At 56.0% G+C, this 13,701-nt stretch overlaps 1 protein-coding gene across 1 annotated transcript; it reads right to left on the reverse strand.

Annotated features, from left to right (window-relative positions):
* Positions 1-902: 902 nt before the first annotated feature.
* Positions 903-7,044, reverse strand: C8A04DRAFT_13090 (uncharacterized protein; the record flags this gene model as incomplete). The annotated part of the gene is made up of 3 exons (XM_062777577.1): positions 903-1,464; positions 1,519-6,482; positions 6,562-7,044. The coding sequence occupies 3 exons, from the start codon at positions 7,042-7,044 to the stop codon at positions 903-905; spliced, it is 6,009 nt and encodes a 2,002-aa protein (XP_062635964.1).
* Positions 7,045-13,701: the final 6,657 nt, after the last annotated feature.

Below are 13,701 nucleotides of genomic sequence, written 5' to 3' on the forward strand. Positions count from 1 at the left end.
CCAATCCAGTTTCTGTAGAACTAGAAAAAGCACAGCTGCGGCGTGCGTGTGACGCACAGTCCCTATCCACACACATGATCATGGCCGAATCCATGTTCTCACATTGAAGAAGAAAGGATGACGACAGGAAAACAAGAGGAGGAACAAAAGGAGGAACAAGCGGAGGAACAAGACATAGTTGCGGTAACAGACCAAACAAAGTGGGTAAGCAGACAAGTAGGTAGGAGACAAGTGATGCAATTTCTTCCTACATGTTTCCACAGAGAGTGATTCAAGTCACCAGACCAAACCCAGTCCAAACTCATCCATCACAACAACGTTCTCACACTGACAGAGAGACACACAACACACCAAAACCAAACCAAACCGAGTCAACCCAAGTCAACCTAAGCCAACCCAAACCAGTTCAAATCACTCATCCTGTCTGCCCGTCTGTCTGCCTGTCTGCCACCTTGTCCCATCCACCCCCTCTTCTGCCCCAAAGTCAAAAACCAACGCACCCAACCGACCAAACTGATTTGACTGACTGAGCAGATTAACGCATCCCTGCCATTCATTCCTCCTGCCCTCCAAAAACCCCGGTAACCCCTACCACGCCCAGAAACGCCACGCTTGAGAGGGAGGATTGATAAAAACGTAGATAGGGGAAAAAAACGAGACAAAGAAAAAAGCTAAGAGACTAAGTAGAGAGAAAGTAATAGCCGAACTAGCAAGGCTAGAAAAACCAGCAAAGCTAAAAAAAAATAAAAGAAAACAAGGCGTAAAAAAGCTAAAAACGTGAAATATAGACCAGACAGGACAAAAGAGAGGATATTACGTTCTGTTTGTTTGTTCGTTCGTTCCTTGTGTTCCCCTGATGATCTGCTGCCATCCTCAATAACCGCACCAGACCAACCGACAATTTATATCGCCCCAGGAAAAGGCGACATAGCCTCATCCCGATCAACCGTTCTCACAGGCGGCCGTCTAGGCGTCGGATCCTCATCCTCCAGCAACACCCCGGCTCTGCCGGCCACGGACGACGCCGGCCGCGGCGTCTCATCGGCATCGCCATCTATCTCTGCCCGGGCACTTGCCGCCTGTGCTTCCCTGCTGCTGCTATTGCCATGGCCAGGCGGGGTGGACAAAGTTGTTGGGAGCGCGCCTAAGCCACCGCCTGACACGGCTGCAGGGGTAGTAGTAAGAGCAGAGGTAAAGCTAGGTTGCGGTAGCTCTTGCTTCGGCGTGGCGACTTGGGTGATAGGCTCGGCGGTGCTACTGTTCGGGCTGCTCTCAGACCCCATATTCATGCTATCGTGGCTGTTGGCGCGCATCATCTCGATGCCGAGTTTTGAGGACGGCAGCACAGACTTGCTGCGATATTGCTGGCCTGGGGTGGAGGAGGGTGATCCGGGGTTGCTGTTGTTGGCGCTACCGCTCGCACTGCCGCTACCACTGCTGCTTCCACTGCTGTTGCCGTTGCCGCTTCCGTTACCGCCGGCGCCGCTGCCACTAGTCGAATTTGTGTGGCTCGCTGACGGGCCAGTCGCGCCGGCAGCTGTGGTGCTTAGGCCGAGCTCATCATCCTCGTCATCCGCGGAGTCGACGCTACCTTCGTACCGGCGCTTCTCGATCGACTCCCGCTTCGCCTTGAGCTTCTCTAGCGAGCGCTGCGGTATGAGGCTCTTGGGCCGCACATCCAAATGCTCGATTTGCGGGGGTGCTGACTGCTGCGTGAGCAGGCGCGGTTGGACCGGAGACATCGGTGGGTTGATGGATCCCGGGACTATCACCTCTTCCGGGCCCGATATCCCGAGCCCGCCGTCATCCCAGTCTCCCGTTGGCTTCCGACTGATAAGCACCGGAATATCATCGGTGGCCACCGACTCTGAGTCCCCAAAGAGACTAGAACTGATCGAGTCCTCGCGGAAGCTGCTGCCCGACCGAACCATGTACCCCGAAGAAGCCGATGTCGGGCTGTCTTCAAGACGCAAGCTCTCTTGTCGCAGACCAGAGGGAACTGGGTGCGGGAGTGCCAGAGACAGTGAATGGGTCTGGCCGGGGAGCGGCGCCTTCCAGTGGCAGAGTGTAGTCAGAACCTCGGTCAATTTTGACGAGCTGATGGGCTTCTCGACGAGTGAATCAAAGTACTGAGGCGCGGGCAGCTCTTTCAGGTACGAGGTGATGGCCACCATGGGGGTGTGCGTGTTGGCGTGTTTCGTGTCGCGGATCATGCGCGCGACGTCGGAGCCCGAGAGCTGCGGGAGACGGAACTCTAGGAACATGATGTCAAACTTAATGTCGCTCATGGCATACCGGATCGCCTCGCTGCCTGTCGCGGCAGAAATGGTGCGGCACCGCAGTTTCTCGAGCAGCTTTTCCATCACCATCCGCGAGACGGGGTGGTCGTCGCAGATAAGCACATCCAGGGGACGGAAGACTGGGCCGTCCCCAGCTGCAATGTACGACATGCGTCGGTTGCTCTGTCTTCGCCGCTGGACACGAAGCAGCGCGCTGGCCTTGTCTCCCTCGTTGTCCGAAGACGAAGGGGACATGTCAAAGACCTGGCTGCGGCGGTTTCTGTGATGAGCCGCCAACATATCCGACGTCACTGGGCTGCCTTCCTGGGAGCCAACGGTGAGAGAGCGCGATCGCCCGCCCGACGAGCTGCTGCTATGTCTTGGCGTGGTCAAGATATGGTTTGGCAGCGGCTTCTGCGGCGAGACGGGCAGCTGGGCAGGCGCACTGCCCCTAGATTTGCTGGGCGTCGGCGTGGCCGCAATGGTAGTGGCCGCTTTCTGCAGACTAGGCGGAACGCGCGGCACTTCAAAGAAGCTCCCCGGCTGCAGCGAATTCCCAGAAGATGGCTGCGACAGGTTGGACGAGTTGCTTGACGCTTTACGCCGTCCGTCGGTCCCCGGGCCGGCCACAAAGGAGACCAACAACGGCGATGACGGTTGCGAAGCACGGCTGGGCGACGAGTTGGAGTGGCTGACGGCTGAGGGCGACTGCGGCCGGTGATGCGACGACGCCTTGGCATTCGAAAGCGTCCTCTGGACGGGATTCGTGATAACTGGACTGCCTTCGAGCGTTGGCCCAGGCGAGGTGAGGCTGTTAAGGCCGCCAGGACTAATGGTGGGCTTCGTCTGGGAAGCTAGGGCTTCAGCTCGTAACTTCTGTATCACATCCTTGTTCGCTTTCTCTAAAACAGGCAAATTCTTGAACGAGAAATTGCCAAAGTCGTCTGTCGCCACAGGTTCACTCAAACGCCGGCTCTTAAGGTCACGGACGTGAGGAGGAATATGCAACGGCATGAGCCCACGTTTCATCGAGTTGACCTGTGCCCTAACGCGGGACAGAGCATCGTGTGGCCGGTCCGGGTAGTCAGCAGCAGGGGCTGTCGCAGGCGGCGAGTGCTGGTCCTCCATTTCCTCGGTAAAGGCTTGCAGCGTGGCACCCCGAGCATCAAAGTATTCGGTATCTTCGGGGTCCTCTAGTTGCGGGACGAACTGCGCCTCGTCTTGTAAGAGCGTATCCCAGTTGACCTCGGCAAACCATGGGTGGTGGCGGATCTCCTCACCCCCGCTCTGGAAGCTCTCATCGCGGTTGGATCCCAGGCGCTGGTGCGGATCCATACACAGCAGTTTGTTGATGAGATCCTTGGCTTCCGGTGACACCTCATCCTCGCTTTCGTCCGGCCAATGAATCCGGCGAGCGAGGATATTCTCAAAAACCTTATCCGCCTCACTCCCGTGGAACGGAGGGATCCCGTAAAGAAACTCGTACATTATGCAGCCGACAGACCACCAATCGCTGGTCTCATCTTGGGGTTCACCTTTGATCGTCTCGGGGGCGAGATAGTCGGGTGTTCCGACGAATCGGCGGTTAGTGTCCTCGGGATCGAACAGCGCCCAGTTTGGAGGGGGCATAGCTGGCTGCGGGGGGGTCCCTCTCGTCGAGTCGGCGCTGTTGTGGGTAGTCGTGTGGGAAAGCGACGCAAGGTCGGGAGAGCCAGACGGATCGACCTCGCTGCCCTCAGCAGGCGACAGGATGACCTGCGAGTTGTTCACATGAGGGTCGTTCAAGGACAGTCCTCCAAGCATGTGGGTGAGCGTCTCGCTACCGCCGCTATCGCTGCGCTGGTTAGAGATCCGCCGCGGCTCCTGGGAGAGCTTGCCCAGGTTGAAGTAGGAAGGCTGGGCGATGGGCGCACTGGGGTCACTTGGCGTCATCTGTGGTGTCGACCCGGGGGACTGGTTCCGGCCGTGGAGGTCCATCGACGTGGATCGGGACGAGGCTACCGAGGTAGAGCGCGCGAACGGACCCTGTTTCAAGAGGTCAGGTGCAGTATCAGTGCCGCTGTTGAGTGCCCGCTTCTGTCGCCCGATCAACCCCATCCGCGAGAGACCGAAATCGGTCAACTTCAAGTGGCCCTTTTGGTCGATGAGCAAGTTGTCTGGCTTGAGATCGCGGTGAACAATGCTTCGGCTATGCAAATGCTCAACGCCTAAGACAACTTCTCCAAGGTATTTCTTGACCCAGTCTTCCGGAAGACCGCCCAGGACCTTGATCAACGAGGCGCAGTCCCCTCCATTCAAGTACTCCATCACCAAATAGAGATAATCCTTGCTCGAAAAGGTCCAGTACAGTTTCGCAACAAAGTCGCTCTCCCCTTGCCACATCATGATGGCGCGCTCGGCCTTGACATTGGTCACTTGGTTCTTGGCAACCATGTCCGCCTTCTTGAGCACTTTGATGGCAAAGTACTCCCCCGTTGACTTTTTCTTCGAGAGGTAGACGCTACCAAAAGCGCCCTTGCTGATGGGTTTGATGATCTCAAAGTCTTTGATCGAAGGTGGGACTGCCTTGGCCTGTGGTCCACCAACAACAGCACTAAGTCGCGGGGACGGTGGTGGCTTGATGGGGAGCTCTCCAGGGGCCGAGGAAACGGCTGCTGATGATTGTCTCCGATGGTGATGGTAGGTGTGCGAGATGCTCGGGGATGTGAATTCGCTGCTCGGGAGCATCGGCGACGCATCGGGGGACATGAGCCCATCCGACGGGAATGGAAGGTTTCGCGGCTTGTGCATCCGAAGCGGGGATGACGGTGGCTGCGCACCTCTCGAGGGCGATTCCTGCCGGTGTGGTGACGAAGTGCCAGGGAGAATCAAGCTTTTGCGGTGATGTTTACGGGCGCTCGCTTGTCGCCGAAGGTCACCAAACTCGGACATGGGCGAATCTGTGCGCTGGGGCGCTCGAGAGGCAACTGAGGATGACCTCAAACTCCCATCGCTGTCACCAGCATCGCTTTCGAAAATCATCGATTCGCGCCGGGACTGGCTGGCGCCACTCAAGCTACCGAGCGGACCACGATTGGATCGTGGCGTCGGGCATTCTTTAGGACTGGTCGACCTCGGAGAGTGCAGTACCGACAACCGGCGATTGTCAGGGTCGTCGCTAATATCAGCATTCTGGAGGGCTATTGCGAGACTTGAGGGTGCATCAAAGGAACCGGGGAAGACACCCTCTTCGTTGGGAGAAGGTCCTTCGACGTCCACCACGTCGCACATTTCGTCGCTCGAGTCCTCGTCGCCGGAGTCACTAAGGCGGCCTTGGGCGATCTTGGCCGCTTTGCGCATCGCAGCATCGATGCAAAGTTGGACGGTGTACGCAAACTCGATGCGGATCCGCTCCGAGTACTCGAGGATTCTGCGGTGGCGGAAAATCGACTCGACCTTCTCTTTAGCAAACTTTTCCGTGTCCGCACAGAGCAAGGCCAACCCTTGTTCTTGCTCCAGCGTGTTCGTACTCGGTGTCTCCCATTGCAGAACTTGTGTGATCCGGCTTTCAGACTGCGGCGACTGTGTGCGGAACTCGTTTGGCGTCTGCGACGTCTCCTTGATCGCAGGCGTGCTAATCTCAATCGCTGTATCGCAGAGATCCAGCAGCAGCTCGACAATCCTAGCTTGCGGTCGGCGGATGGCAAACGACCGGGCCCGAGCATGGCCGAAACCTGTGGAACGTTCACGCGATCTGCCAGGAACCGCCCCGGGTACGGGAGACGAGTTCCCGGAAGACGAGGTGGAAGAGGTCGGGGGACCGATCGCGAGGCCCTTGTACTCGGCAACGGGGAGATTGGTCTGATCACCAGCCAACGAACGGCTGTGTCTTGCCTCAAGGGCGTCGAGTACCTTGACGATGGCATGGCGGTGCTCCGTTAGGCCTTCCTGTGACATTTGCACGTCTAGCTCGGCGCGGTGCTCTTGCAAACACAACTCGGTGTGTTTCTCAAACCACCAGGGCGGGATCTGGCGCTCGCATATCCTGCAAAGCACGGGCAGCGGGGGTGGATGCGTCTCAGGGTCGTCCAAACCAGACTCAGCTAGTTGGGTTAGATAGCTTGCGAGCACTTCGGCCCCGGAGCCCAACGTATCAACAATGACCGCAGGCAAGTCAATCTTGATCTCCCGCGGGGCAGACCACTGGCGGATCATCCACATCGTCTGGGCCAGAGTCAGTATCAACTCTCCAATTCTAGTAGTGTGATGTCGCAGCCTCAAAGACAGAACACGCAAAACTCACATGACTCTCGCCTCCTGATGTCCCACTGAAGACTGTGATGCCCTGGGCTTCCAAATCAACAATTACAGGCTGAGAGGCATCCTCGCGCTCTGCGAGGTTGTCGAGAGGGACGAGCTTCGACAACGGGCCCAGCTTGACCGCGAAGCGAATAAACTGGCTCCGTCTGTCATCCTGGGTCATGCTATCGACGACCTCCGCAAAGATACCGGAGTTGTCGCTAACGATCAAGTCGGCGATGGGCGTGCCCACGACCGATTCCGGCTGGGTTCCAATCACGTCAACCCAAGAAGGGCTAACCCAGCGTATGGTACCGTCGATGTTGAGATCCAGTATAACGTTGAGGGTCTGCTCTGCTGCCTCGCGGAGCTCCGCCCGCTCCTCCCGGATGTTCTCGCTCAGGGACCGCTGCATCGGGCCGGCCCTGAGCGAGCTCACAGCCGGCGGAGCCAGCCGGTTGGGCGTGGTAGCAGTTTCCTCCTCCATTGCGGTCTATCGGCAGCTCCAAGAGACGGGTGTAGTTTCAATACCATCGATGGTGGCCCAGACGGCAGGGACCGTCTCTCGGTTCTTTTAGCACGGTCGAAGGCCGAGGCGATTGTAGGTCTCGGAGACTCGAGGTTCGAAGGAGGACAAGCGGGCGGTGGTCCGGAGGTTCCAAAGAAACCAGCCAGGAGGTGTTTGGCGGGGATGCCAGATGCTAAAGTCGAGCGCAGGTCGAAGACATAATGGGGGGGGACGGGCGCGGTCGACGTGCAGTATCCTGCTGTGGTTGCGTGAAGATTTGTAACGCCCGATTGACGAAAAATGGCGTCGTTTGGCCGCCAGTCGGTCAAAGCCCGGGCTATGGTTGTAGAAAAGCCAGTTTGCCTTGCGGGGAGAAGGTTATTCGGCTTCCTGGAAGCGGTATTCACAAAGCCGTTACCAGGCGCTTGGTGCCCGACGGGGCGAGTTATTGAGGGCTTTGCGTGAATGCTGCGAATTGAAGGAACGGGCTGCAGTTGCAGGGCGATAGGTCGTCCGATGACGACAATTCCGAGAAAGCACAGGCAGACCGGATGCTATAGGCCGTTACCAGCACCAGGGCAAGAATCTGCCAGGCGATGGCGGTGTTGTTGTTGTCGAGTCGTCGGATCGCTTTTTGTTGTTTCGGAGTGCCAAAGTTAAAGTGGGGTTTCTTTGTCCAGAGTTGTGCTGCTCTTCACAGGGAGAGAATGAAAAAGGTGGGAGGGGGAGGTGCCCAACAATGGCTAAGAATAGGCCTAGCCAGGGCAGTGGCCTTTGGTTAACAGAAGGCAGAAAAATTGTCAAAAATGGTTTCAGAAATCCTGGTGCAGTTTATCTGAGTCACTGTTACTCTGTTACCGAGCGAAGTCGAGCAAAAAAACAAAACAACACCCAATGGTGACAGCACCCAGATTTGGTCGCCCCAGGCTGAGTGCACTTCCAGAGAATGACGGGAGGAACACCCAAGTGCCCAGTAACCACTGACCACCCGCTGTGAACCTTCCCTCGTGCGCCGAAACGAACCACACTGTGTGGTGGCCCACTTGCTTCGTGGGGTTCCGTTGAAAGCGGGGGAAGCTAAATCTAGCCAATCACAGGCACAAAATAGGTGGGACTTTTAACGCTCCTGGTTGTTGCTACTTGGAAAGTGCGGGCGGGAGCTTCGGAACCAAAGTCGCGCTACTTCTATGCTGCGAGTTGTCGCGCTCAACACTCACAGTGCTCCCTCAGCTGCTGCATGATTTCGCGTGCTTTTTTCCGCTGGATCTCGCGGGCCAAGCGGGCCAAGCGACAGCAACAGAAACACGGCCTCTCGAATGCAACCCCATCTCCCCAGTCGCCAATTTCGGAACAAGGGCCCAGGACCACATGACGGGAAATCGTCAGGAATGCTGTTGCAGACCGCCAAGCCAGTGAAAGGCGCGGGATCCAACTTTGCTCTTTCCCTTCCATTGGGTTCTTAGCCCGTCGTTTAACCAGAAGTTCTCATAACTCGGTTATTAACTGAAAAATCGTCTCAAAGCGAAAACCCACCCACCATGAAAGACCAGAGAACCATCGATGGATGAATCACCTCTTTGAGTCTATTTCCTTCACTTGAACTTCCCTCACTTACTTTACTACGACCGTCCCATTCGACCCACCACCCCACAGTTCTTCGGCTCTTCGTGGCTCGGCGTAACGCAGCGGCTTGATCGTCAACTCAGCGTGACCTCCCCCAGCTTCAACCGCGGCGCCCAGGGCCAACTGGCCGAGCAAGCTTAGCAAGCTGTCGAGTGGCAGCAGTCCTCTCCTGCACCTCATGCATGGCCCCGGGTCGCACGAGATGCTCGATGACACCGCCAATTGCACCTGCAGAGCGCCACGGAACCACCAACAAACGGTCTAAGCCGTCGAAAAACAATTGGCCCAGGCCCGCCGCCGTTGTTTCCCCGAGTCTCGACCGCCGACCCTCCTCTCCCCGGGAATTGCTGCAGCGGCACCACAAAGGACCCCTCCCTTGGCCTCTTCCTTCTCCAACATCTATCTGATATCCCCTCCATATCTGCGACTGCCCCGTATTTTCGTTGGCTGACTCGCCCCAATTCAAGGCCATGACGTGACCCCATTACCCGAGAGAAATTGATCGATGACGCTTCTGCGCCGCGCAAAATACTCTTCGTAGATGGGAAGAGAATGGAGACAAGTTCAAGCTTAGATCTCTTTCAACATTCCAGAAACCACGCATTGGGGCCGTCCCGCTCTTCAAGGCTTCCTCCTCCTCAGCATCGGCGCACCGCCTCCCCAAAGCTGCCCGGTGTGAGACCTGTTGCTTTTCTCTTGGGGAGGATCCCGAGATGGCATGAACCCAGGAAGAAAACTGAGAGTATTAACCAAGACGTCCTCGCACCGAAGACTAGCAAGGTCCAAAATCGGAGTCAGCTGCCCCCTACCCCTCCAGAGCACACCGGGGCTAATGCTGGGCTCGCAAGCTGTGTACATACATGCAGATGCCGGTAGGATTATTTGTGCACGACGGCACCACACGGCAAGCTCACGTCTTTGGATCGCCGACGCTGTCTGGAAGTTATCAACCGAGTGGTTAACCAGTCATTAGACGGACCACTCCAAGCTCTTGCCTGGGTCGGAGACAAGAACTCATTGTTCCCGTAGCTCCCGACCGGTCAGACCCAGATGGGTGACCTTCGGGAGATAAGCGAAGCAATTTCCTAAGGAGCCAAGTCGCGCTGGGCTCGCGGTTTGGGGTACCCAGACTCCCAAACATCCTTCTCGGGGGCCTGGACCGCATTCGCCACGAGCCACCCATGATCTACCGCACCGAACCATGTTCACAACTCGGCGAAAGTCGTCGAGCCCTCAACGACTAGCTGACTTCGCCGGTCCCGGCGTACGACAGTCTCTACGCCGGCTCACGGGCCTGCTTACATCCGACCTTGTACAGCACTGCCAAGCCCTGCTCCCAGCCCGGTTCTGCAGCCCATTCCAGCCCGCCAACTGATGGGACGGGAGTTGTGCCGGAGTCTCGGATGTTCGCTGTAGCACTTGGTGGGCGAGAGTGGATCAGTTGCCAAGCTATAGTTCGTGCTGTCATACCTCTGTGAAACGCCGTCAGTTGCCCATTATAGTCCCTACCAGGTATGTCGATGATGTACATGTAAAACCCCTTTCTCGCCGCTACTTCAGCAGTCAAAATGGTGTAGAGGGGGTTATAACGGCTCAGTGGTAACAGGCTTCTTGTGTCCGGGTCTAAGACGGGCAATAACCTTCTAACAAGATACCGCCCAATGTCTTCTCGGAAACATTCACGGTTCAGGCCGAGCTCCCGGTCATTAGCGCTTCATTTGGCTGATTCAACAGCGTCCCTTCGCAGTTTCCCCGCAATATAACAAGAAACTCATTAGCTAATTTAGCTCGCATGTGTATCTCAGAGTCGCCACCCTGAGCCGTTTCGGGGAAGGTTATCGAGATTCAATCGGCGCTTAGCCACACAACACATACACTACTTACCCGTCCATCGATTCGCGTGACTGATAGGCCCTTCTCGTAGTTGTCAGTTCCCAAAAGAGCAACCTACAGCCAGGAATAAATTACACCACACGCCACCAATACGCCATACCATCCTACAGACTAACCCTTGTGTTCCCTTAGTTTGGGGGGAGGGGGGGCAATCCGGTGCGATCGGGAATCACGCTATCACTATCCCGATTCGATCGACTCTTGTGGAATGTGGGACAACCAAGCCAGCTTCTGTACGCAGTGCTTTTTTCTGTTCAACGATGCTCATCGGCGGGTTCTATTTTCACCAAGCTGCAATCTCTTCAACTCATGGGATGAAACCTCATGATCGTTCTCTGATCCCATGCCACAGTAGAGGAGTGGTATACGCAATAATCAGGGGTTGCCTGTATAAGGATTAAAGATGGCGATAGCAATGGCCGGGCTGCAAGAAGCAACTTGGATTGGTAAGTTACCCCCGAGCTCGATCGTCCATTCTTAAGGAACTCCTTGATCCTAGCAAGAGACCACAAGTAATGCCAAACCCCACTTGAGGGAACAGCAAAGACGCTTTCAGTTTCTCCTCGGAGAAGACGATATCAATAACTTTACCAGGTGGTGAAATGTTCTACGGGCGTATTTCCAACGTCCTCTTCGATTTCCATCTCTTGCTTGTCCCGTTCGTCATTCCTCCCCCTCTTAACCATCAAGAACTTAGACACTAGCTCGCATGCGGGGATTTGAGTTATGTCCAAGGCTCGGTCGAGGGTATCATTCAACTCAGGAAGGACACATGCGTGGTCGGGAGCGTCGACACTGTACAAAGCACAATGTAAAAGAGGGCATTCAACTAGCGATGCGAAGGAAGGCGTCATTGACATTAACCTAAAAGGACGATGTCATTCCACACATCCTCGCCTGTTTGTAGTGTAGCAAACACCCTCCCATGTGCTTCCCACCTTGTCGCCACTTCGGCTCGTCGGGGGTAACTAAGGCTGGCCAAGGTGCCTCGTCTTGTGCGGATAGGTGAGTGTGGGAAGGCATTGGCGAATAGGGGGGACGATCCCAGAGTTTCTCTGTCTTTAGTTTCGTCAGAGGCCAAGGGGGTGGAGGGGAATAGAGCCGCCCGTTGGTAGGGCGGATGGCAGGCAAAAATATAGAAACTGACGGAGGCACAGCATAGCCGTGGGTGGGTGGTGCTCAGCTATTCTCGAGTCCCAAGTAGGAAGCTAATACAGGGGTCAGCCGTTGCAAAGTCGACAGCTTCGTTCCAAACTGCCCTATTGTGTCAAAGGCGGTTGAATGACCCGACCGGCCCGGGTTGCTGCTCCCTTTTGGCATTCCGCAGCACGGATCGGCACGTTGCAGTTGAGATCGTCGGGAGGGACCAAAGTGCTCCATGTGCAGGACATATTAAGACACAACCTGGGGAATTTGATAGGCGAAAGGAGGCTAGAGGCACGAACAAGAGGTGGCGAGGGAAGAGGTGTTGGTTAGTGGGGGGAACGACATCCCTGAAATAGCGAGAATATACTCTCGGCGTTTCAGACGGGCCTACGAATAGAGCTGAAAGCATTTCCTCATGAGACGACGTCTCCTCGAACGAATAGCCGCCGTGCCGCCGCGCGGGAAGGAATGGGGACGGGCAGGCACCAAATCTACCTAATCTAACTGGGTGCAGCTTGAGGTGTCAGACGACTCCTCTCCTTCTCTCTCGCCCCTTTTTCCTCACAAACAAGCTTCTGATCTAAGAGACCCTTAACCGTTCCGCAGTCTGTCAGTCACTCCGCTAACTTCCACGCCGCAGTGACGAGTTTCTCAGCCCTGCTCACCCCAAGTCTTGGGAACAACTCAATGCTGAGACAGCAAGGCGCGACATGCAGTCGAGCAGCGAAAGAGCGTTGAGCGCCCCGAAGCAGGACAACGGTATCGTCACGATCTACCAGCGGGTTTCACTCCGGTAGACATGCTGCTGCAGAATGATAAACCGTGCTCAATATCCAACGGAACAGAGACCCTTCATTTCTGTCATTGTCTGAGTATCGGTTCATCCGGGGGCGTCCGGGGAAGATCGGAGTTTGGGCCAGACCAACGCCGAGAGTGGAGCTTCGGACCCGGGGTTCCACTTTCGGCCGACTTCCGATATGTTGCCGTCGTCTCGGCGGATGCCTTGGCTTCCAAATCCGCTCTCTTAAAAGGTTGCCCCCCCCCGAGAGCCGTTGCGGTGGCAGTCTGACAGTGGCTGCTGCGATAAAGTCTACCAGTCAGCCACCGATCGCCGTCATCATCATTAGCCGTGTGGACCGGCCGGAAGAGCACAAGCGAACACAAAGGACGAGACAACTTCAAGCCACCCCGCAAATCAGGCAATAGAAATCAAGCCTTCGTAGACTACAATACTCACGGGAATAATAGGGAATTATATGTGTTTCCGGTCATCTCCGAGTATGGCATGGCTACAAAGTATCAGGAACGCCAATTTCTGGCCGCCGAGAATTTTTGACGCTCCAGACAAAGTTGCGGATCTAGGGAAGGAGGCCGTAAAATAACAAATAACATCAGTTAATTGTGAGAACTCATCAACATCGCCGATGAATCGAAGACGCCAATGGAAAAAAACGTGCCCGTTATGAGCCAGACAAGGGAGGTCTCAGGCGGGGAAGGCCCGCTAGTTGCCAACCTTTTGTCTCAGGGGACCGTTGGCCGTTAACTCCGCCCGTTCGTGCAACTCTGTCAGCAACGCATTGGGCCATATCTCCGAACCAGAGGCTATTCGCCGGATAACCAGGATTGGTGGCTGGCCGATAGACAATGTGTGGTGGTGTTTGACTTGTTTTCTTGCGGTTGCCTGACGGCTCGCCTAAAGGGTAGTATAAGTGCGCGCAATCTGAGTAAGCAAAGCGACTTGAGAAGCGCCACTAGCGAGTCGTGCTTGGCTGTTTCTGGCAGGGTGGCCGTTGAGAAGGCATGGCCGGATGCGGTAACACAGTAAACGTTATCATGTTGGCCGCTCTGAAGATCTCAATATGCTGTGTGGGTGAAACTTTGTGGGGGCTAGGAATATCTCTCCGTCCCGTCCTCGCTGGGTGAGAAGCGACGGAGCCCGGTTCTAAGGGGAGGCCGAGGAGAGGCACGGAAGAC

The sequence above is a fragment of the Dichotomopilus funicola genome (assembly GCF_033296635.1).
Source record: "Dichotomopilus funicola strain CBS 141.50 unplaced genomic scaffold C8A04scaffold_42, whole genome shotgun sequence".
Classification (NCBI taxonomy): domain Eukaryota; kingdom Fungi; phylum Ascomycota; class Sordariomycetes; order Sordariales; family Chaetomiaceae; genus Dichotomopilus; species Dichotomopilus funicola.